The sequence below is a fragment of the Mustela nivalis genome, assembly GCF_964662115.1.
Source record: "Mustela nivalis genome assembly, chromosome: 16".
NCBI lineage: Eukaryota > Metazoa > Chordata > Mammalia > Carnivora > Mustelidae > Mustela > Mustela nivalis.
In genome coordinates, this window is record NC_139035.1 from 32,880,300 (window position 1) to 32,906,542 (window position 26,243).

Consider the following 26,243-nt stretch of genomic DNA (forward strand, 5'->3'; position numbering starts at 1 on the left):
GTCCCAGGGCATCTGTAACACCCAGGAAATAGTCGCTGGATGGATGGAACAGGGATGGGAATGAACAGATCACAGCGAGGCAGGTGATGGTCAGAGTCAAGGGAACGAAAGGAGGACAAGCAGAAGTCTCCCTCTTTCTGTAAATTAGGGGAAACACAATAGGTAACTTTCCAAATTACACAGAGAAAACAATCTCTAATTCTTCAGAAAAAGGGCATTCTGAGGACATGAGGAAAAGCTATGTTGACCCACAGCGACATCTCGTGACCAGTCTGCAAGCAGCATTCAGCCCCGTGAGAAAGGAGGGTGGAGAGCTGACAGGTGCAGCAGGTGAGAGACTGCTAAGGTTTGCGGGGGGCTTGGCACTTTACTAAGCCCTTGTATCTGCCTTATTTCACCCGGTATCTTAGCCAGATGCCACAGACTGTAATCAAGTCCTATGGGGTCTGGGATCCTGGTGAGCTGGGCTCCCTCTGCTCTCTGTCACAGATGGGAAGGGGTGGGCGGGAGGACGCAGCCCTTCAGCAGTGCCAGACGACAGAGATGCATGGAGGGCTGGGCAGCCACCGTAAGACCTGCACAGTGTCTCCTCAGGGGGAATGATGTCTCTGTCTGCACTGGGGGGCCCATGAGTGACCTTTCCAACCCCTCTTCCCTGAGAGCCCCGGACCCTAGAGCCCGGCATCTGCCACATGACTGTGTCAGGATTTGTGTTCACAGGATGTTCCCAACACACTGGTCCCAATGGTCTCAAAGGGCTACAACTGGTCTCAATGGTCTTATGTCTCCAGCCTTTAAAATGCCCACATTTCAATAACTGATGGACAATTTCTGTCCCCTGTCTTGGACTCTGGCTTCCTCAAGTGAGGGTCTTTTTTGTACCTGCAGCCCCAGCACTTGGGGAATGTACATAGGAAATAAACTTTTGGGACTTCATCAAAATCAAAAGCTTCTTCACAGCAAAGAAAATAGTCAACAAAACAAAGAGGCAACCCATGGAATGGGAGAAGATATTTGCAAATGTCAGTACAAACTAAAGGTTGATATCCAGGATCTATAAAGAACTCCTCAAACTCAACACACACAAAACAGACAATCATATAAAAAAAAGTGGGCAGAAGATATGAACAGACACTTCTCCAGTGAAGACATACAAATGGCTATCAGATACATGAAAAAATGTTCATCACTAGCCATCAGGGAGATTCAAATTAAAACCACATTGAGATACCACCTTACACCAGTTAGACTGGCCAAAATTAGCAAGACAGGAAACAACGTGTTGGAGAGGATGTGGAGAAAGGGGAACACTCTTACACTGTTGGTGGGAATGCAAGTTAGTGCAGCCTCTTTGGAGAACAGTGTGGAGATTTCTCAAGAAATTAAAAATAGAACTTCCCTATGACCCTGCAATTGCACTCCTGGGTATTTAACCCAAAGATACAGATGGAGTGAAAAGAAGAGCCATCTGTACCCCAATGTTTATAGCAGCAATGGCCACGGTCGCCAAACTGTGGAAAGAACCAAGATGCCCTCCAACGGACGAATGGATAAGGAAGATGTGGTCCATATACACTATGGAGTATTATGCCTCCATCAGAAAAGACAAATACCCAACTTTTGTAGCAACATGGATGGGACTGGAAGAGATTATGCTGAATGAAATAAGTCAAGCAGAGAGAGTCAATTATCATATGGTTTCACTTATTGTGGAGCATAACAAATAGCATGGAGGACATGGGGAGATAGGAGAAGGGAGTTGGGTGAAATTGGAAGAAGAGGTGAACCATGAGAGACTATGGATTCTGAAAAACAATCTGAGGGTTTTGAAGGGGCAGGGGGTGGGAGGTTGGGGTACAAGGTGGTGGGTATTAGAGAGGGCACGGATTGCATGGAGCACTGGGTGTGGTGCAAAAATAATGAATACTGTTATGCTGAAAATAAACAAAAAAATTTTTTAAAAAAAGAAAGAAGAAGCAGAGAAAGGGAAGTTCCCTGGTTTTTTTTCTTTTTCTTTTTTTTTAACCCAAAACTCCAGGACACAAATATTCAAAGGTGTTCCTCCTCTCTCTCTATCAGGAAGGACAAAAAGAAATTGCCAGCAACTTTATTTTCTCATTATTTTTTTAAAAGATTTATTTATTTATTTGGCAGTTAAAATGAGCATAAGAGTGCATGCAGAGAGCCGGACCCCGAGACCATGCGCCGCCTCCCACCGTCCGCGCTGCTGCCGCTGCCACTCACCCTGATCTTGGCCGCGGGGGGCCCACAAGGCGCCGGTGAGCGCGCCATGGAGCCTGGTGTGGGGGCCCGGGCTGCGGGCGGGCGTCGTGCTGCCCTTCTGCTACTTCTACTCGCAGGGCCAGAACCTCACTCGCTCGCCCCCAGGTCAAACACTATTCAAAGTAGTAATCAAATCTCTTTCACCTAAAGAGTTAGTTCGGATTCACGTCCTCAAACCTTTGGACAGGAACGATGGGACATTTTTGATGCGATATAGGATGTATGAAACTGCCAGCGAAGGGCTGAAGATAGAGGTCCTTTACGGTGATGAGCACGTGGCTCAGTCTCCTTATATTTTGAAAGGACCAGTGTACCATGAGGACTGTGAATGTCCAGAAGGGGATCCTCAGGCCTGGCAGAAAACTCTTTCTTCTCCAACCAAGGAACCACAGATTGCAAAGGATTTTGCTTCCTTCCCCGGCATCAATCTCCAGCAGATGCTAAATGAAGTTCCAAAAAAGTTTGGGGATGAGAGGGGTGCCATTGTTCACTACACGATTCTCAATAACCGCATCTACCGGAGATCTTTAGGGAAGTACACAGACTTCAAAATGTTCCCGGATGAGATTTTGCTATCACTGGCAAGAAAGGTCCTTCTCCCCGATTTAAAATTTTATATTAATCTTGGAGATTGGTCTCTGGAGCATCGGCAAGTCAATGAAATCCCGGGCCCTTTGCCTATTATTTCATGGTGCGGCTCCCTGGATTCACGGGACATTATCCTTCCAACGTATGACATCACCCACTCCACGCTCGAAGCAATGAGGGGTGTCACCAATGATCTCCTCTCTATTCAGGGAAATACAGGGCCTTCCTGGATCAACAAAACCGAGAAAGCTTTCTTCAGAGGTAGAGATAGCCGAGAAGACAGGCTCCAGTTGGTACAGCTCTCCAAGGAAAATCCAGAGCTCCTAGAGGCAGGAATTCCAGGATATTTCTTTTTCCAAGAGAAAGAAAAGGAGCTTGGAAAAGCTAACTTGACAGGTTTCTTTGATTTCTTTAAGTACAAGTATCAAGTGAATGTGGATGGGACCGTGGCGGCTTACAGATATCCATACCTCATGTTGGGTGACAGCTTGGTTTTGAAGCAGGACTCGACGTATTACGAACATTTCTATATGGCACTAACGCCTTGGAAACATTATGTTCCAATTAAAAGAAATCTTAGTGATTTACTAGAGAAAGTTAAGTGGGCCAAGGAAAATGATGGAGAAGCCAGGAAGATTGCAAAAGAAGGGCAGCTGGCCGCGAGGGAGCTGCTGCAGCCACACCGGCTCTTCTGCTACTATTACGGAGTACTCCAGAAATACGCGAGCGCCAGTCCAGCAAACCCAAAATACGTGATGGGATGGAGCTCGTTCCTCAGTCAGATGATAATGCGTCCCCTGCCAGTGCCTCCGGGAAAGACCTTCCAGAGAAGAGCTTTAAGTCAGCTCCCATCGACAGTCCTGCAAGTGCCAGCGACAGGTTGAAGGCAAGCCTTCAGACAGAGGCCGGGCAGCGGTGAACGCAGTCGAGGAGACATGTGGACAGGCGGAGCAAGATGAGAGCAAGTGTTACAGGTCTGTTTGAATATAATTTTCTGTTGTGTAAAAACCTCCATCATCAACATCACAGTTTCTCAAAACAGAAAACTTGCAGGTCACTGTGGACAGAGAGGCTTTGCCAGAATAGAAATCATTCCCTGTGAAATGATTTCCACCATATTTCCTAGTTTGTTCACTTTCCCTCTCCCTCTTCCAACTATGAAGGAAAAATGTTGGTGCAGGTTCCTCCCCTCTTATTGAATAATTTCTCCTCCTACAAGCTGCTTTGGACATTCTGTAATAGCAAACCTCCTCTTGGAAGGTCTGATAAGGATAATTAAGGAAGAAGAGCGTGGCTCCCTTGTTGAAGGTAGCTGGGAGACTGTGGAGGCCACATTTTTCTGGCCCAGCAGCATGGAATTTTTGGCTGAGCAAGCGCACAGAAAGGGATGATTTTAACAGCAGGCTTTCCGGAGGCAGGGAGACAACGGTAAAGGGAAACAGGCGATGTTCCACCCTGAGCTGCTGGGCTTCAAGGACGCGTATCCTCCTCTCCACCGGTGGCCTGCTGCTAGTTCGGGTTTTCTCAAGGTCATCGTCAAGCATGCTTGCATGACCAGTACAATTTCTCATTAGTGACATTTCAAGCAGCCTATCATTCTGAGGGATGGTTACATTTCCCCCTTTTTGTTAATGCAGAAGCAGCAAAATCCGTTTTGCAAGTTCTTGAACCATTAGTCGTCAGAAAGATTTCCATGAGCATCTGAGGACTAAGCATAAAATGATTATAGCAATAAAAAGTGTCATCATTCCACCTATAATGCCAGCACCAGTGTTTTGATCCAAGCAAAGGGGTTTACATCAGATAAAATATCACTAATCCTTTGAGTGAAACTCACACTTGGAACTGATGGTAAGGATCACAGGGAATGCCCTGAATAGTATCTTGAAGGTGTTTAATATCCACAGTTAAATTACCACCCTCATGACTACTAATATGGGTCTGGGATGTATCACATAGCACACGGGTGCTAAGTTGAGGACAGGAGTCAGGTGGCTCGTCAGGCTCCGGGTGTGGCCAGGAGGCACTGCCAAAGGTGGTGGTGTCCTCAGGGAAGCATGTGGGTTTCTCCCAGTCTGAGGGTTTTGTGCAACTATGAATGGCATAGTCTCCTCCTGGGTTGCAGGCAGACTCCTTGGGTCTATCTCCTGAGTCCTCAATCAGGAGGGCTCAGGGGACAGGCCCCAGGGGACAGAAGCCTGCAACCCAACCGAGAGTTACCAGCGCTGGGATGGCGCCCCAGAGGGCTGAGTAGAGGGTGGTTTTGGCCACATGTGAGTGTGGCTTGCAGAGGGCTTTCTCACATGATTTGGGCTGCGACCACTCGGGAACCTCAGCCAGTCCCAGGCAGTGCCACTGGAAATGAGTTCCCCAGGGGCTTTCCAGCCAATTCTTATCTCACAATCTTTCTGCCCAAATCAATATTGATTTGGGCAGAAAGATGATGAGACTTGGCTGGCATTGGGTGGCAATTCCAGCCACGCTGGCAGTCTAGAGTGCTTCCTCACTAGGTGGGTACTTGTCAGGCCATCCAGGAACATGGGCCAGGTTCATGCAGCTCCCTCAAGGGCCCCTGACCAGGGGAGCATTTCGGGGGAAGAATTGAGGGAGTGGGTCCAGCTGAGAGTCAGCCTCCATGTTTGTCACCTGGTGGGTCGCCGAAGGTGGGGGTGGGTTTGAGGGTGCATGCAGGTTTCTCCTGCTCTGAGGGTTTTGCACAGCTCCGAATGGCACAGTTTCCTCCTGGGTGGCAGCCAGAGTCCTGGGGTGTGGCTCAGTGGTCCCCAGTCTGAAAGGCATGGGGGCCAGGTCTCAGGGGAAGGAAGCCTGAAAACCCAACCAAGGGTTAGGGTTAGGGTATAGGGGCATAGCAGGCCCAATCTGCCAGCACTGAGGCAGGATCCCCTGGGGGCTGAGTGAAGGACTGGGGTCAGGTGGTGTATCAGGCTCCAGGTTTTGTGGCCAGGGGGGCGGCTGCAATTGGCCTCAGGGAGGCATGTGGGTTTCTCCCAGTCTGAGAGTTCTGCACAGCTCCAAATGGCATGGCTTCCTAGTGGAGGCCGGCAGATTCCTAGCATTTGGCTCTGGAGTCCCTAATCTGGAGAGATTGGGGGACAGGCCCCTGGGGACATAAGCCCGAAAACTCAACTGAGGTTTAGTGTCAGGGCCTAGGGGCATGGCAGGCCTGATCTGCCAGCGCTGGGACAGGGACCCCAGGGGCCTGAGTAGTGGGATGGGTTGGCCACATGTGTGCCTGGATCATAGAGGGCTTTCTCACAGGGTCCAGGCTGCGACCACTCATGACCCTGTGCGAGGCCAGGAAATGGGCCCTATGGGACTGTGCCACCCAAAGCGAGTTCACTGGACATTTTCTTGCAAATTCTCATGAACTTTCTACCTGTATTGATATCGATTTGGGCAGAAAGCTCGTGAGAATTGGAGGGTGTTGGGCGGCGAGTTGGGTCGCACTGTTGTCCACTGTCTAGAGCACTTTCTCGCTAGGTGCATGTCACGGCTATCCTGGGACATGGGCTGGTATGTGGCTCCCCTGAGGGCCTCTGCCCACAGCAGCTTTCCAGGGGCAGAGTGGAGGGAGGGGGTCTGGATGAGCGTCAGCCTCCATGTCTGTGGCCCAGTGGGTTGTTGAGGGTGGAGATGGACTCAAGAGGGGCATGCACATTTCTCCCGCTCTAAGGCTTTTGCACAAATCCAGATGGCACTGTTTCCTCCTGAGTGGTAGGCGGAGTCCTGGGGTATGGATAAGGGCTCCCCAATCTGGAGGGTTTGGGGGACAGTTCCCTGGGGATGGAAGCCTGAAAACCCAACTGAGGGATAGGGTGAGGGCCTAGGGGTCTGGCAAGTCCAACCCACCAGCGCTGGGGCACACACCGCAGGGGACTGATTAGCGGGAGGCATTGGCCTCATGTGTGCCTGGCTCACATGGGCTTTCTTATAGGATTTGGGGCATGGCTACTCGGGAACCCGGGCCAAGCCCAGGTGGCAGCCCTGCAGGCTTGTGCCACCAGAAGTGAGTTCACTGGGGATTTTCCGGCCAATTCTCGTGAGCTTTCTGCCCAAATCGATAGCAATTGGGCCCCAAAACTCGTGAGAAATAGCTGACCTTGTGCTTCCATTTGGGCCGCGTGCGTGCCAAATGTTTGGAATGCTTTCTTGCTAGGTGCGTGTTGCAACCATCCGGGGCCACAGGCTGGGCCCATGCGGCTCCCCTGAGGGTTCCCACAGAGACAAGCTCCCTTGGGGGCAGAGTTGATGGAGAGGTTAAGGCTGACAATCAGGCTCTGGATTTGTGGCCGGGGGTTGGGGGAGCCCTGAAAGCAGGGTTGGCCTTAGGAGGCCATGCAGGTTTCTCTCCCACTGAGGGTTCTATGCATCTCTGAATGGCACGGTTTTCCCCTGGCTGGCAGGCAGAGTCCTGTGGTGTGACTCAGGGGTCCCCAACCTGGAGGGCTTTGGGGCCATACCTCTGGGGACAGAAGCCTGGAAATCCAACCTAGGGTTTGAGTTAGGTTGCCTAGGGGCACGGCAGGCTTGATCTGCCTGCACTGAGGTGGTATTCCCCAGGCGGCTGAGTTGAGGCTGGGGGTCAGTCGGTGCATCAGGCTCCGGGTTTGTGGCCAGGGGGCCACCGAAGGTGGGGGTTCCCTCAGGCAGGGCATGCAGTTTCCTCCTGCTCTGAAAGTTCTTTGCAGCTCCAAACAACACGGTTTCCTCCTGGGTGGCAGGCGGACTACTGGTGTATGGCTCTGGGGTCCCCCATCTGGAGGGCTTGAGTGCCAGGTTTTTGGGGACAGAAGCCTGAAAACCCAACCTAGGGTTAGGGCCTGGGGTATGGCAGGCCCGATCTTCCAGCACTGATGTGGGTTCCCCAGGCTGCTGAGTAGAGGGTGGGGTTGGCCAGTATTCTGAGACAATTCGTGCCATTCATGTGTCTGGTATTTAGAGCACTTTCTCCCAGGGTTCAGGCAGCGAACACTCAGAGGACCGCGGGCCTGGCCTGGGTGGTTCCCCTGAAGCCCCCAGCACTGGAAACAAGTTGGCTGGGGGTTTCTAGCAATCTCACAAGACTTCTGCCCACTCAATATTGTTCTCTTGAAGTCAGAGTATTAGTTGTTCTGAGGAGACCTTGATACCCTAGTGTTAAGTGATCAGCCATAACTAACGTGAGTAATCTACTTCTTATAGCAGGAAGAAACATTAAAATAGTACAACATATTTACTAACTGAACTCCATACTTTAATAAAAACCTTGGCAATTTTTTTTTTTTAAAGATTTTTATTTATTTGTCAGAAAGAGAGAGAGAGAAAGCACACAAGCAGGCAGAGAGGCAGGCAGAGGAGGAGAGAGAGGCAGGCTCCCCGCTGAGCAAGGAGCCCAATGCAGGACTCGATCCGAGGACCCTGGGATCATGACCTGAGCCAAAGGCAGCGGCTTAACCCACTGAGCCACCCAGGTGTCCCACCTTGGCAATTTTTTGTTGTTGTTGTTGTTAAAGAATTTATTTATTTGAGAAAGAGAGATAGCATGAGAGAGCACGAAGGGAAGTCAGAGGGAATAGCAGACTCCACCCCCCCCCCCCATGGAACTGGGAGCCTGATGTGGGACTTGACCCTAGGACTTTGGGATCACGACCTGAGCCCAAGGCATTTGCCACCCATGTACCCTTTGGCAAGATTCTTAATATTTTTTAAAATCAAGGCTGTCACTTTGTTTACTCTCTGTATCTATTCCTAAAAAGTATGTTGGCTTATATGAAGATAGAATTTTATCTTCTTTCATCTTTATTCTATATTGTATTTTACTCATTTAATTGTAGGATTATTAATTAAGGAAAAGTTCTGATCAAAACTTACCTGTAATTCCATCCACATTACACTTGAATTAAAGAATATAGAAAAAATATTTTTTCATTAATATTACCAGGCGTATCAACAGTGTGATTTATTTTTAGTTATGTAATGAAAAAAATACTTGGGTGTAGATTTTTTTCAAAAATAATAACCATGACATGATGAAATGGTCATTAAAATATTTCTAGATTTTGCTTTTTTATAAAAATCAGTATTTAGAATTTCACAGTGAAGAGGTCCTAAATTCTTCATACATGAAATTATATAAAAATAGAAGACATAGACATCTTTAACTCTTTAATCCTTTGATTAAGCAGCAAGCATATCACTCTTCCAGGCCAAACACTGCTTAAACAAAAAAGAAAATTAATGACGTGCAAAATATTTACAAAATATGCAAAGCACACAATAAGACATCTCACTATGTACATGTGTCATATTACTAATGAAGCTCAGATTTTTTTACTGTGTGCTCTAGTGTACGTAAATCAAATTACAGCACATCCCTCAGATACAGCATCTTGGCCCATGGCTGGGATAGAACAGATTTTTAAATGAATCATAATATACTTAACAGCTAGACAGATGCTGGTGCTGACCAACACACTGACTTGTCCCACACACTGTATATTGAAGATCTACTGACAAGAGACAAGACAATAAAAGCCATATAGTATGCACGTATGCCAAGACAATCTAAGTACTTTAAAAAAATGCTTTAGATATTTTAAGATATATAACTGCCCCCCCCCCCCGTGGCTTTTAAAGTAAAAATAAGTATAAATTCTTGAATATTAAGAATTTTAAATCAATTTTTATCTAGTTACAATCCAGGGGCAGGAACTTTTTAAGATGATCCAATGAGAAAGACAAGATACACCCTGGAAAAAGTTTGTGCCAGAACATAAGGTCCTTATGAAGAGCAGAGCTCTAAACTTCAAAATTAAAACTAATCAATGAATTTAAATCTAATAGCTCCTTAAGGCGTTAGAGCCAATGGTAGGAACTATTCTTCCAATATTGGGAATATAGGACTTCTCAAAACATAAATCAAGGGCCTTAGATGTTGACTATTTCTTGAAGTAGTTCTAGATCTGATGAGAATGTAAATGTGCAAACATTTAGCCTTAAGTTCCACTAGTATAGTAATCTAAGTGATCTCTTTGCACAAGTCATGATTCCAATATGAAATCGCTGTATCAAAAATATTAGTAACACATTGTTGAAATACTATTACTTGTAAAATATTCTTTGTAGGTGCTTAATGATTTATGTGTTCAATTAAGACTTGAGATGTTTTCGCTTCTTATAAAAAAGGGGTCTCAGCATTTTAAGTTAACAGCACAATTGTGACAATACACTGATGCATCTTTAGATAACACAGAACAAATTCTTCGATTTATTTTACGAAATAGTGTTGATGATTTAACCCTAAACCATACCCACAAGCACAGGTCGGCTGCAAGGAATACACAAATGTATCCAAATAGTACAGTAGATTTATCAAGAAAACATCCTTTATATTAAATGCAGACCATATTAATAAGTATGAGGGCAATTTTAAGTCAGATCCTAAACACAAAAAGGGCATTGTAAATAAATGCTTCCATAACTATCACTATATCCACGTAACTGACAAAATATAATTCTCTTCTAAAGTCCCCAAATATAGGCAACTACTAGTTAAAAGCAGAGAGCATTTTAAAAAATCAAAATTAACTCCATTTTCAAAGAACTTAAAGACACTGTACTTCAACAAATCTGTATGTAAAATTATCACACCAATCCTCTTATTACTTATAGATGACAGGTCAATGACCTTTAAGCAAGGACTTTGCACTAGGACCCTAAAGTGTAAGTTAAAGGGTTAGTAGGTTCAGTACATTCTTTGTGGTTTCATATAATTGCTTTGCAATTGATTAAATTGCTTTCTTTTAAAGGAATATATTAAAATTCCTTTAGAAAAAAAAGCAAGATATTTTGAAAAAAGGGATACGCACTGAAATTTTTAAAATATGCATTAAATGAACACATGTCAAAATCTGAAATGCAAGCTATTTATTCTTGTACTCCTAACATAGGAAAATGTTGTTAAAAATTAAATTAAGGAAGAAAGAAAAAGTCAAACATCCTTAAGAAACTTAAGGAGTTTCCACAATTCCTAAGTCAGTATTTCTGTACTAAGAGCCTTGACTATGAAGAGGCAGAAATAGAAAGAATCTCAATAAAATAAATATGGTAAAAACAAAACAAAACAAAATCTATATACTTTCTTAAGTATATAGAATACTTAATCTCCTTTTGTTCCTTTTATGAGATCATGTTGCTGAACGTATACTCTAGAAAGGAGGCTAACTGTAGGCTTTTTGTTGTATAACATTTAGTTTGGTTGCACAAACCAAAAAATGTCCTAGACATCCACTTAGGCTAGCCCCCTGCCACAGAACTAGTTCACAGCCTCAGTATCAAGGAGGACTGTTCTCTTTAGCATCAGTCTGATGAGCACTGGTCTAATGATGGGGTGAAGAGTTACTGCAGCTCTGTCCAGTTTAATTTTAGTGCAGCGAGGACTGTGAATCTGTCTGAATTCCGATAAGTGACGGTGGCTGTTGACCGCCAACCGTGGACAACACTGGTCTTGGGTTGAGACGGGGCGGCAGAGAATTAGCAGGGCGAATGAGAGGTGGTGGAGGCTGATTTAAAGTTGGCCGGGGCTGGATGAACCGAGCCTGCTGCTGTAGTGGAGGAGGCTGCCGGTGAAGAGCGGGGGCAGCAGGCAGTGTTGGACGAAGAAGTGGTGGAGGCTGGTTCAGAGTGGCAATGGGGGCTGTTGGTGTTGGAGTGGATGATGGGGCAGGAGGTGATGGACCCAGAGTCCGAGGAGCCTGTGGGGTCTGTGCCTAGAGGTGAGGAAACAAAAATACATGTATGAGATGAGCGTTCCTAATGAACTGAATGCAATATAGCTTGGGCTGTCACAGGAAAAACAAAACATATCAAAACAAAACAAAAACATAACACCAGTGTTTTTTTGGAAGCACAAGCTTCTTTTATTTTAAACAAAACAAAACAAAAAACCAAAAACTGAAAAAGCAATGAAGCTACCAAACAGGCATCTTTATTAGTAATCAGCTTAACACTGGAAATAAAAATAAGACTATGAAAGAACAATACACTCTCCATTCTTCTCGGATCAGAACTTAGCATGTCCTTAGGACTTAAGAGTCACGAGAGAGGCACCACTGAGTAAGTGGATTGTCAACCTTTCATGCTCATTTAGCTAGTCCTCTGACAAATTAACCTTACAGAACACCACACAAAATGATGATTCCTCAACTCATATTAGCTCAAATTCCATACACAAACACACCTCCTCTTCTTCATCAGTGCTCTTCCCTGATGGCACATTAGAAGCAATTTTTGTCTCCTCCCCTAAAGTAGAAGCATCACCATTAGAAGCCTGGGTTCCTTGTTCTGCTTCCCACTCCTGCAATACCTCCTCTAAGTTAAACCGACGCCTGTAGTTTACAAAGAAGTTCTTCACTTGGCCAACAGTCTTGTTGCCAATTACATCTGCAATAGCTTGAAAATCTTTACCATATTTGCGGACACCTGGAAGGCAAAGTAAATAATACACCTGTGAAGGATCAATAAGGAGAGCTGTGTGTACTATACATCATGCACACACAAAAGATACCAGCAATGAAAATCCTTTCTCATAAAACTCTGCTCATTTCTCAATTCTGAGATAGAGACTAAGATATCAGGGTCACAGATGAAAACTATCAATTATGTCATTTCAGCGAGCCAGCCACTTGCCTTCAACTGAACAATCAGAAACTTACCATTTTTTACATACTCAGTTATTTTCTCCAATCCTCTCTTGAACTCTCAAATACAGTCCATTTATTGTAAAGCATTGAATTCTTTGTTCCATCCTCAATTCCACATTCATTTATTTCCCTAGTAGCCAGTCACCTAAATTTGAGCAACACCGTTTGTAAACAAAACTGAATGGGAATGAGCCATCTGTTTTATCCCCTCAATGGATTGAGTGGGTGGTCTTAGAGTTCCCCCATTAAGAAAAGCATCATAATTTTGGTTTTAATACCAGCTTCAATTGGTTTTCTTGCCTAATCTCACCAGGGCACCAATGAATAGAAATGAGGTAAAAAGAGAATCATGACAATGTGATTCGGCAAAAAAGGGAAACTATTTTTCAGAGTTAGTTGGATTTTAACTCCTCTAACAATTTCAAAGACTGTGTATGAGAAGGAGTCTTAGCTGTACTTTATAGCCTTAAGAGTAAGGTTACAGTAGTGACTACATGTACTTGTGTTTATCATCACTACCTTAAATTTAATGACTGTACATTCAGTTATTTGAGAACCTAACTTTTTGTAATGGAAATTTTATTGGAATGAAAGATTGATATTTGATTTATGAACCTGGGATAGTCAATTATACTACAGAATTTGGAATGACTTTATATGATCAGATGGATAATAAACTGCTCTTTAGGGAATTCTAAAAGGACGTTAACTGACTCATCATTTAACTCAAAAGACAGGAGGTGTCAAAAGTGTTGACTTTACAATTTCTTAACTGTTTAAAATACCAGAAAACACTCATTAATTAGAGAGGAAAAAGGGAAATAAATGATACTTATGATACTAAACAGTCTATAATATAACCTAAGCAACCAGAATCATGGGAATTTAAATAAATTCAATATGTATACAATCATAGATGAGAGAATATAAGGGTATGTTAACACCTCAGGAGAAATGCTAGATTCATATCTTACGGATACCCAATTACCTTAAAGCATCATCAGGATATGACAAAATTCTTGTTTTTAATTTCTGCCTCTATTTTATATAGAGAATTTGGGAATGAGTAATCTCTTGCTTATATTCAACTAGCCAACTTGACTATGGGGAGTGCTTTTATCTTAAAGAGCATTTTGGGCAGGAGGTTTGACATTAAGCTGGAATGATTTTTACTACAGAGTTTGGGGTCTGTAAACTGTGCTCATCTGCTCTGTTCTCAAAGGGAAAGACATACACATGATAATAAATTATGGCACATTATTTACATTATTTAGCAAAATAAGTTCTTTTTAAATCCATAAGCTGATTTTCAGTTCAAACTCCATAACTGAGTAAAAATTCTAAGGGTGACCAGGTTCCACTAATTCCACATCTGCAATAAAAATCCAAGGGTATTTCCTATCAGGAATTATTGCTATATATTCAAGTACTTCTCTACTACTTATATTCTGGAAAATAACAACTCATTTGAGATTGCTGTACTGAAAAATAACTCCTAATTAGAAATCAGACACAGAGTTCTATCGATGTACTATTTTTTACAAGGAATATGTAATTTATATTCTAGAAATGACCAAATCTACTGAATACATGAGTTTGGAAATGAAAACTTCAAATAAATCGAAGATTAGTTCTTCTGTATTATAGCAAGAAGTCACATTAAGATGGATTCCAAATACGAAGACATTACAATCCTCAGAACACCTATTTGTTTAGCAAAATATATTACAAATATATTACCAATAAGTTGTCCCCATGTCTGATTCCATTTTATTTTCTCTTGTTTAAGGGACTTGATCTTGTTAGCAACACTGCTGCACTTCCAGAATTACAGACCCCCAAATATAAACTACTTCCTATTGGAACCTTAGTTTTCCCAGACACTCTGAATGTCAAGGATTTTTTCTAAGTCACCTAGGTTCTGAGTCACCCAGGTATGTTTATCATTAACTCATGTATGCCATATAAACTACTTGGTAAAATCTCAAGGCTCAGAACATCCTGCAGACTTCTTTCGTCTGATTGAGGATCCTACTGGTGACCCAAGAACACGCAGGCCTTCAGGGTGGCAGGGCAGGGTCTGGAATAGCCAGAGCTCCTTGACAGTTGTTTCTGGACAAGAGCAATCTCATCCATTTGTCCTAGTGTGTTGTGACAAATTTCATAATTTGTTCTGTATGCCATGAGGTGAGAAAAGTTTGGAAGTACTGTCCTAGGAAATATAATGCTTAGTGCACAGGAAGCGCTCAGGAAATAGGATTGACTTTTCTTCCCCAAACCACAAGAGTCACATATAGCTAACTTCTTTATCACCTTCACACTGCCCATGACGCTGGTTCAACAGCATATTTTGTTTAGAAGGTGGAATTCTTAATTCTATACTGTGGCTGATAACTAGGTAAATTCTAGTGAAATACCAACTGAAGACTTAACTGGAACAGCTCTTTCCGAAGAATCCCGAGCTAGGCTTCTGGAGGAAAACCTAGCAGGGTAGCAATGCAGAGCAACTCACTTTAACAACCCAGGACATTAGAGCTTACTTTAGTTCCAATTTGTACCTGCAAGAAGGTTGGTCTACTGTTTTTCATAATTTAGAGTAAGTAAGGCCATCTGATTGCTTTATCAGCAAGGCTGAGAATCAACATAGTGATTAAATCTCTTTCTCTTCCTGAAGATGTAATAAAAGGTCCATTTGAACCATGGTTTTAAATGAAAACTTCCCAGGTTGGGGCAAAGGTCAGTTTTTAAAGGTTAGTAGAACGAAATTTTAGGAAATCCTGGAAGAGTTAAACTGTAAATATCCCAGGAAGAGGAAAAAGTGTTTTCAATCAAATTTTGAAAGTTACAATCAAACAACTTGGCTTCTTATGCTGGCTGATGATACCTTATAATCTTTTAACATACACTTTTAAAGTTTTCTTTGGGAATTAATAGAAAATCACATTTTATAAAAGCCCACATTTCCCAAACAGTATTCTTCATCCTGCCCAACAAAAAAACACACACATTCATATTTTTAAAAATTTGGCTAGTAAAACTAAATTCAGGAGCATTTGTAGTATGGTGTTTTCCAACTCTGGACATGAACAGTAGACTTTTTTCTTTTTTTCTCCTGACATAGAAGGGATATATCTGCTTTTGCTATGTTCAAAAAGTTCTTTTTAAAATCTGATTTGGGGAGTGCCTGGGGGGTTCAGTGGGTTCAAGCCTCTGCCTTTGGCTCAGGTCATGATCCCAGAGTCCTCGGATTGAGCCGCATCGGGCTCTCTGCTCGGTGGGAGCCTGCTTCCCCCCCCCTCTCTCTGCCTGCCTCTCTGCCTACTTGTGATCGCTTTCTCTGTGTCAAATAAATAAATAAATAAATAAATCTTATAAAATAAAATCTGATTTGGGGCTACCCCCCACCCAAAAAAGTAAAAATATTACAGTGGCAAGCTGCTTCTAAACAGAAAATTTGGGGGTGGGGGGACATTGTTTCCTGCTTCTCATATAACAGTATTTCTTAAAGTGAGCATGTACTTAGTATAACCAGGAAATCTATTTTTGAAATAAGAACACAGTGACATCTAGAAACTCCAGAGATGTGGTTCTTCCCAATCAATAAGAGATTAATTTTAAACTCAAACCATTTGGGAACATGCATTTCTACCTCCTATAAATCTCTTCAAGAATTCATATTAAAGTTAAAAAAGAAAAAATCAACAGCAGTGGGACAGTGAACGGTGCATCCAGGTAAGGGCTAAAAGTAAAAATCACATATTCTCTTTCTAATATCTAGCTTTTCTCTTTCGAGTCTTGTGTTCCCATCATACTTGTTATAAGTTAAATTCCATCACAAAGATGCTAGAAATTTCGAATCATGAATTATCTGAAGCAAGTGTATCAGAGAGCTGACAATTATACTTCTGGGTCTCCATTCTTACGATACCTGTTATAATAGAAGAAACTCTCTAATCAGTGTTTTTTCAATGGAAAAATGTGAACTTCCTGATTTCCACACTTCCTTTTGATTGTTCATGTACTGGTTTACAATCCCTATGTTTTAATCAAGTGCCAAATCTTTCTCCCCTCCTTTAGGAACCTTCTAGCTTTTTTCTTAATGTATGAGGTAAAATTAGAAAGAAGACAGTTTCTAGGCTTGCAACCTAAAAATGAATGAAATGTATAAACTACAGGAAAAGAAGGTAACTTTAACTGTGAAAGAATAACTGACTTGAATGTATTGTTGTCACTGTTTCATTATGAAAGGCAGACAATATGGTGAAAAAACTAAACTAAAAAAAAACTAAACTAAAAATTAAAGCTGATATCTTGATAAAACTGGAGAAGTTTCTTCTTGTTTACCCTAAAATAGCACTAATATTTTATTAGAGAGAAAGAGTGTATTATTTTTAGCACAAAGGATTATGAAATAAATAAATTTAAGAGAAGGCCAAAAATAAATATTGTTTACCAGGTTTATGCCCCTCTAAACTTTGAAGAGTCAATGTTTTATACTATCATTTAAATGTATTATTTTTTCAAAATATTAATTTGAAAATATTGTTTCATTTTACATGAAAAAATACACCCAGAATTTAATTGTTTTCTTAATTCTTGCTGAATAAAAAATGTTTATCATATGAATATCAAGATTGATTTGGGGGTGATTTCTAAAAGCATTACAAATTAGAAAAGATAAATTTATATGTATGATACAAGCTATAAACAGAGATATCTTCATTAACACATATTGTGAAGACTGTACTTAATCGCCTGTTAACAAATCCGTTATAATAGAAAACTCAGATACTTAAGGCTGACACAGATTACTGAAAGTATAGAAATACCATTCTTAACAAGTACTCTTCAGAGAGAGGTTTAAATTAGGCACATTTATAACATCCTACCTGGGGACTCTTGCAGAATGTTAATGAAGTTATAACATAGTTAAAACTAAAATTCAGAACTAAAATTAATATAATAAAGTGATAGAGAACATAAGTACAAACATTCCTGTTTTGGTCTGGGCATGATTCTCACCCTTCCAAATAAGGGAGAAAGAAGGAAAAATAATTTTTTATTTATTTCAATATTTATCATTAGAATAACACTTATTTAAATAGTTATTATTTAAATGGTAGTATTTAGTTAACAACAGTATTAAGTAGATGGGGAAAAAAAGGAGGAAATATATGTATTTGAGCCCTAGGAAATGATCCTAATATTGTATGTGGTTTTAAAAGAGTTACAATAAAAAAGTTTAATAGTAAAATTGTAAGTGTCACTAATGACACTAGAGTATGTATTTCTCTCTTCAGGTCACTCTAATAGTCAACTATGAGCAAGATTTAAAAAGGCATTTAACAAATGAGTGTTAAATCAGAATATATACAGAATATGTCTTAAATATAAAGTGCTTATAAACTAAAATGTTACTATCAAAACTTACATGATCTACTGTTTTGTAAAACTGAAACAGTGATAATAATACCATATAAAGTTTATCACAAATAAAGATTAAAGAGAAGAAAAAACAAAACAACTGCCTGCTAGGTATTTCTGGACAGCAAACTACATGTTACAATGAAAACTGCGGTTATGTCCCTTAACCACACCGGGATTCAGGTACATAAGACATTACTATAGATTATACTGTTTATAAGATACACTTCTGAGAATTATATAAATGTGTGGGCCCATTAGCAAAATGGCACTTTTTAGTTTTCCCTAAAATAACTACTTTGGACACAAATAGCTCTATATTGTTTTATTTTATGTAACGAACCCCCTTCCCAGAAGAAAAAAAGAAAAAAGAAAAACCCTAAAAAACCCAAAGTGAAACAAAAATTCCACATACAGAGTTAAAATAAAGATAATAACATATCAAGAAAGTACCTTCAAAATCCAAAGACCATGTATATTTCTGTACAAATTAGTTTCTAAAGGAGAATATTGAATATATCTCAACAGGGAGGAAATATCTGATTATATCCATAAATATTCTTTTAATATTTATAAACTGAGATAACGTCCACATATACAGTTCAAATTATACATGTAAATCTTGCCATTGTCCCTTCCCCTGAATGCAGCTTAGCACAATATCCGACCCAGGCATGAGAGTCCATGGTAGTTCTGCAGAACAAACATGAATGCTCTGGAAACATTAGCCCAGATTTTCCTAAATGAGTCTCTCCAGAAAATCATTTCACTGGGATAATTTTCATATTAGAGTACAAGATTGATATACTAACTTTTATGCAACTCAAATACTGGAAATCAGGGTTAAAATCTATAGGCTACACACACACACACACACACACACACACACACACACACACACGGATGGACAGAAACACAGGTGTTACATCTATAAAAGCAATGCTTCCCCAAATAACTATGTTAGAGCTCGAAGTCATAGATCTAAATATGAAACAGCCCCTGAAAATACCAGTTGTTTTGTTGTTGTTGTTGTTTTTATTAACAGGGAGCTTGCACTCATAACCCTAAGATCCAGTCATCACATGCTCTACGAACTAAGCCAACCAGACGCCCCTACTCATTTTTTACTCTAAATTTTAAAGTTAGTAATTTTAAAACAGCTATTATTGAACATTATAAACTAATTAAATTTTGTTTTCATTCAGAAACAGTTCCACAATTACAGATGTGCTCAATGCACACTCCACCACCCTGCTACCATAGGATCAAGTATTTATTCTGTTCATGAAATGACTGTTTGGGGCTATATAGGCCAACAAGAAGGCTGCCATCATTCTGATGGCACTGTCCTGTGACAGTTTCTAATCACACCGGTAGGGTAATACTCACTCTAGTTCAAACTGCCGAGTCCTCTATTAATCAATATTTAAATACATTACTCTCACATCCAAATGATAACCCGCACATCCTTTTTGAGTTAAGTATGTTCTCTGTGTTTGAATAATTAGAAATATTTTTCAAAGTATAGTTTTATGTTTCACAGGGGCCCAACACACATATAGTTAACTACTATAACCTACTATATATATAACCTATTATATATCTAGGTTAACTAGATAAAAAAAAGCTATTAGTACTCAATACAAGGACAGCTCAGGCAGGAAAAACCAAATTGTAGACCAAACTTATAATTACACAATCAACCCTGTAGATAGTTTATCTTGAATGGAAAAGAAAAAAACAACAAAACACAAAAAACAACTACAACACTGAATAAAAAGTATAAAGTTGGCTCTTCCTTAAGTAATTCAAACATGAGACAATCCAATCTACAAAGTGCTCTGCCATATAATTCAACAAAGCATTCTAGTTATATCAGTGCATTTAAAAGGCTTTATGTATATTTTTCAGTGTCTCTCTTAACTCTATATTTTATATATATAATATAAATATATATAAATTTATTTTTAAAGCCAAGTTTCTAAGCATTCAGTGGCACATCTCTTAAGATACACTGAAAATTAAGTATATCATTAATATTTTCAATACCTGACATTTATCATACAGAGAAACACTATTATACAGAACAATTGGATAAACCAGAAACACGTTATAGTTCATCCTTTTAATGATGAGGGTTATCAATGACTAATATACTAAGAATGAACCCAACTGCAGGAAAACTGAAGCAAAGGCACGCAGAGACCATATGTTCAAGCTTGTCATCACCATCACTGTTAAGGCTGAGAATGTTTTACGTACTGTCCAGGACCCAAAATGTATATAGGCACACCCACGAGAACAAAACAGAATTCCTGGTTTTCAGGACTTTGTGGTAAACATAAGTGCCCTTTCTTGATACATTTCCAAATGAAGGGAAGAACTATGGAAGTCACCTTTCATGACAAGTTAAATAATTAACAATAATAGCTGCTTATCTTTAATATACCTTGCACTGCTAGAAGCTGCTCCTCTGTGGTCCAACGGGCATTAATTTTCTGATTTGACTACAAAATTAAAGAGAAGTTTCCTAATGAGGATATGAAGACAGACATTTTTCCAAAGTGCTTATTTTTGTTTAACTTTTCACCAAATCATAACTTTTCACCAAGACATGAGATTACTAAAACTCTGATTTACAAAGATCCTGTTTTTAATAAGGATTAAAAAGTATGCTCTGAGTTACCTTTTACCCACACAAAAAAGATAATGAAAAGGAAATGAACCAGTTTGGGAGAATGAAAAACATTCACATTTATACTCAGGTCAGAAGCATTAAAACTGAGAAAATCTATTAGTCATCCATTTTCCAACTACAATGTTCCTATCACACATGGCAAGTGTTAAATTTAGCCTAGTTTTAAACATTCAAGAGACTTTATCTTCTTTAGAGAGATCTGTGACTTGCTCTTAAATTTCTTCTCTTCACATTTTCATTAAACCTAACCTTATTGCACCAAAACCAGTGTTATAAATTAATACAGAACTGTAGCTCAGTCCTAATTCCTAAAATATTTCCCTAAATTTCTGAAGGAGAAAGTGACCCACTATAAGAATAGATTTTTCTCCCTAAGGTCTCCCCACATTTCTCCCAATATTTTTGTTTAAAAAAATCCCAAGTTTAAGACTTTCACTATGGTACAACTACAATAGTAAACACCAAATCAAATGTCATTAGTGTATACCCGCTGATTAGTGCAAGGACCACTGGCAGTAGAGGGAGGGACAGAAGTATAACAGCCTACAGAGGTTTACAGAAGAAAGTGCCCAGATAAATTTGCCTGGTGTAATACACAGATAGGCTGGGCAAAACAGAAAGAAAGGCTTCCTTTGAGAACAAGTGTAGGTCTTATCTCACTTACAGTCTTAGCAATAAGTTTCTACAGTACACAGAGGTTCTAGGAACATCTACGTTCTCACCAGGGGGAAGAGGGATAAAAAGTAAGTATTCAGAAGAAAGAATAAAACAAAAATTCAAAATTAGAAAAAAATTATTAGACAAGAAAGGAAAAAGTTTTTAAAAAAACTGGATAAATGAGGAAAAAACCTAAAGCAGAAAGCACCAAATACCAGATGATGAGATTAAGAAGAGAGCAAGGCAAGGCCAGGCAGACAGTGGATAAAACTCAACTTGAGAACATCAGCGATGAAGCAAAATGCAAACATTAAAAAGGTAAAGAAAAAGAGGGGGCTATAGGCTAAGAAGCACTTAGGGGCGCCTGGGTGGCGCCTGCCTTCGGCTCGGGTTGTGCTCTTGGGGTCCTGGAATCAAGCCCCACATCAGGCTCTCAGCTCAGCAGGGAGCCTGCTTCCCCTTCTCTCTGCCTGCCTCTCTGCCTACTTGTGATCTCTGTCAAACAAATAAAATCTTTAAAAAAAATTAAAAAACATAAAAGTAACATGCACTATGAAAACTTACTTCCGCTTATAAGCAAATTAAGAGACAGGGTAGACGCAAATAGCTATTAATAAAATTAAAAGTTCAGAGTATACTGCAGGTTCAAAGATGAGAGGGAAAAGTTACAATGACTAGACTAGGGAAGAGGGCCAGCTGGAAGGGATAGACACGGAGGTGGGTTAAAGAACATGATAAGTTTCTGAAATGCAAAGATCAGGAGAAGACCCACCACGTATGGGCAACAACAGGATCAACAATTAGGAAGAAGTGAAAAATAACGTCTGGAAAGTTGGTGATAGTTTAGTTAAGTATGTAAGGACCACTTTTGGAAGTGGTCCTTACATATCAAGGTCAATGAGTTCACACTAAATTTAATAAGCAATAGATTTTTGGGGGGAGGGAACAGAGGGAGAAGAGTAGGATTCTGATCAGAATAAGACTTTAAGCCTGGAGAGCTGGCAGAAGAGTGGTGCTGTTAAGGACCTAAGACGTTATGAAATGCTGATTGGGGAGGCGCAGGAAGGCAAGACTGAGGTGATGATGGTAACCTGGGATTCACGGACAATGAGGTCATTCAGGTGGAGCTCAGGATCACAATTGAGGCTAAAATAGATTCATCTACGCAAACACAGCTTTTGAGGGTTTGGAAATGTTTATGAGGGAAAACAATGGAGTCATATTTTACTTACATATAAAGTTCTAAAATCTGCCCATGAATTTAAAAAAAATTCTTTTAAATCCAAATTATTAGTGCAATGTTCTTACAAAGGTGGTCATGGACACAGGCACACGATTGCTTAGTAGGTCCACACGGCCAGATATCTCTCCAGCACTGAAATGGACCAAGTCTTTCAGTTAATCCCAGATGAAGCTTTGGTTGAAATTTAAGGTAGTACTGAATGAAAAACAAATACATATTTAAATACTAGAATTTCAAGTCAAGGAGACTGCTCGTACAGGAGGCCTGTGGAAGCTAAAGCCTTCTAAAGAAATAGTGGATTCACAGTTCTGGCCTCTATCAGCTTACTCTGCAAGGAAACATTTGATAAATGGCAGTTGAGGCAGGATTGTCAGCTCTACTCTACTTGCTATTACTAAATATAACTCCGTTTTACCTGGCTTAATATCTGCGGTTGCATTTGTGCCATTTAAATGTACATATGATACAATTTTAGTATAGTGAAGTGATGAGCTTGTATGTTTCCAAAGAGAAGTGAATTTTGAGGATAAAAGCTTGGAGAATGCTTCCATTTACATATAGAAGGGAAAACTACAGCTGAAAAGGGAACATAATAGTTACAAAAGACATCCCCTCTCAAAAGTTAAAGGTACAGAGAGGTTGTCATCTACATCAAGGCTGAGAAAAAGGCAAGAAAAACGAGTTAGAGCTGTGGAATTTGATCATTAGCAGCACTGTTAGCCTTTATGCAGCAGCCTTGGTGGAAAAATGCAGGGAGGAGGGTTGAAACTGAAAACTAATTCATTAGAGTCCATATGACAAAATAGAAGCAGTGGAAGAAAGGGAAGACTGAAGGTGAAATGGGGTCAAAATTTTTTAAATACATAAGATTCCTTCAAGTTACTGATTTTTCTATTCCCTTTTAAAACCAAGAAACTTTGGCAGAGATTTGTCTAACTTACAGGAAGGACAACTAGGATGTATCTCGGAATTTAGAATTGTGTAGTTGTTATGGTTAGCTAGGTAGTATGACTGAGAACATTTTTCTACAGCAAACCCCCGATGGAAATACTGTTCTTTTGATCATACTGTTTCTTTTTATCACAATGAAATACTAATCTAAACTAAAATGATCCAATATATAACAGTTATAAAACTAATAATATAAAAGGCTCCAAAGAGCCTTTTAGAACAATCGATGACATCCCTCGTGAATTCGGCATCTTTACTGCATCCTTTCCCTACTAAATTAGTCCTCTCATCTTTCCCATTTTTGTCAGTAGTCGATTCACACTATTTTTGAGTTGAAAGAATTAGAAAAGGACACCAAGTTAAACCTTCCATCCAACATCCTTAATGAAAGGATGTCACCTACCTATGCATGAAAACATCAAAAGATGAGGAAATTTCTAGCTCCCCAAAGCACTCTTTTTTTTAGTTTCTTCCTTCCTGGTTTCCTTCATCTCCTTGTCCCTTGTCTCCTTCCTACCTCCAACCAAAACAAATCAAACCATAACCCCACAGGCCACCACTCCCCACAACACTCTTACATACTTCCAAATAGATATATTATGTTCTATTTTGCAATGTTCTTTGGATTTATCACTAACTGTCCACTCCTACAACTATCACCTGACTGTACTCAAAATGCCTTTTACCATTTACTTTATCACTCACATGCTTAGTATTTTAGCAGCTGTAAAGTTTCCAACTTAGCCTGTATAATACTGCCAGGATAACCTTCCTAAAATTAAAAATTCCCATTATATCCTTCCTGTATGGAAGAAACTACAGGGTCTTCACATTTGAACTAATTTAAAAGGAAAACTTCTCTTCCTAGCTCTCAGACTTTCACACTTTAGCCCTTGCCCACTGATTTCTATCATAAAGAAGTCCCTGTTGAACTCAATCCTGTTAACATCTCTCATTTACCACATTCACTCCTCCTCAGCGTCCAACTTTGCCTTCTGTAGTAGACAATACTCTTCATGAAAGAAAACTGTTTTACACCTCCTTTAAACTCTCAGTGGTAATCAGCACCACAATGCGCATATAAGTGCTCAGGGAATGCCCCTTGACTGATTTTCTCCTTCACAGGATTTATATGTATTTTGAATATACTGTTCAATACCAAACCACTGTTCATATTATTTCCTTTCTTGCCCTTTTTGCATGTGCAAAACTCCTACTCATCCTTCAAACCTCAGCTGAAACATCCCCCATTAGGGAAGTCTTCCCTGATTATCCTAACAAGAATGAGTAATTACCACTTGTTTTCCTGTAGCATTTTACTTATAAATCTATCACACAACTTTAATCAGTTTGTCTTATACTATCTAGAAATTTCTTTTTTTAAGGCAGATGGAAAAATCTACCCAAATTTCCCATAGTGCCTAAAACAGTGCCTTACATGAAATAAGAGAACAATACTTATGGGAGTGAATAAACTTTCTTCACCAATTTTTTTCCTAAGTGAAAAGAACAGATACAACCAAAAGAGTAAGTAAAGCATCTTAGTACCTGTTTACTTTCAGTTGAGTTACATCACTTAGTAGCCTACTGTTCTAATGGTTAATGAAATTTCTTTTATTACATATGAGGCAGAAATTCTATCTAACCTAAAGAAAAGGTGATCATGACATGATTTTTCAACGTCTTTACTAAGACTGTTAATTTCGTATTTTGAAATAGATCTATTCAGGATACTTTCCCCTGCAAAGCAACAGATAAGACATGATAAATATAAATATATCCTGTTTCCTAGATAATAAACCTATATATATTTCTCAAGTCATAGGAGTTCAATAAATCAACCTCAAACTAATATTCAAACTTCAGTGTATGGATGGTAGAGTGTTAAGATTCTGGTTGTTTCATTTGGATCATTATTTTTAGAAAAACTCAAAAGATGTCATATATGTCTGATAACTCTAACCCCAAACCGCATTTAAATGTGAGAAATAATACACTATTTTGCTATTAAATGAAAACTTACAAAAGTAAGAGTGAGCAGGAAATGAATCTTGGACTCCATCTGGATTCTAAGACTGTGAAATATAGTCAAAATTTCACTATTTACTAGATTTGATGTTGATCAAGCCAGTTAACCTCTCTGAGGCCCAGAGGGATTTGTCATGTAAAATAGTATTTGCTTCATCTACTTCTTGGAATTTATGTGAGCATCAAATTAGATACCATACAGTTATGCTATTGCACTTTCATGTCTTACTTTTATGTCATGTTAATGAGTGAAGCTATCCTTCCATTTTTTTGGAAAATTTGAGGTTAGAATCATTGTTTCCTTGAAAATTTGGTAGACTTTCTCGGTAAAACTGTCTGGGCCTAGTATTTTCTTATGAAAAAAATGTTAACTGTTCCTTCATTCTATTTAATGACTATAAATTTATCAGGCTTTCCTTCTTAAGACAATTTTGGGAAGATATATTTTCCTACAAATTTCTAAGCTTTGTTTAAATTTTTCAATTTATTGACATAAAGTTCTTCATGGTAGTCCCCTATTTTTAATCTCTAATATAATTTTCTAATTTAATTTCTTAAGTTACAAAATTACAGGCATTTAAAGCTCTTGGATTTTATGCATCTTAATGCATAGATATGAAATTTAAATAATTTTAATATAAAATTTAAAATAATTTTTGTTACAATAATA

At 39.8% G+C, this 26,243-nt stretch overlaps 1 protein-coding gene and 1 pseudogene across 13 annotated transcripts in view; one reads left to right on the forward strand and one right to left on the reverse strand.

The window, feature by feature from the left end:
- The first annotated feature begins 2,200 nt into the window (after positions 1-2,200).
- LOC309849729 (protein O-glucosyltransferase 3 pseudogene) lies at positions 2,201-4,204 on the forward strand (annotated as a pseudogene). The gene has a single exon. The product of its transcript is annotated as a protein O-glucosyltransferase 3 pseudogene (transcript).
- Positions 4,205-9,023: 4,819 nt separating this feature from the next.
- Positions 9,024-26,243, reverse strand: part of LOC309850283 (REST corepressor 3) — a 51,357-nt gene continuing 34,137 nt past the window's right edge. For 4 of the 12 annotated variants that reach the window (XM_082703983.1, XM_082703980.1, XM_082703982.1 and 1 more), the window contains 3 exons: positions 20,446-20,503; positions 12,110-12,351; positions 9,024-11,639 (listed from right to left, as the gene is read on the reverse strand). In XM_082703983.1, the coding sequence (XP_082560109.1) occupies positions 11,295-11,639; positions 12,110-12,351; positions 20,446-20,503 (645 nt within the window). In that variant the 3' untranslated portion in view covers positions 9,024-11,294. Of the gene's footprint in view, positions 11,640-11,765; positions 12,352-12,584; positions 12,718-20,445; positions 20,504-26,243 lie in introns of those variants that run through there. The other 8 variants (XM_082703988.1, XM_082703987.1, XM_082703984.1 and 5 more) reach the window with 6 other exon arrangements.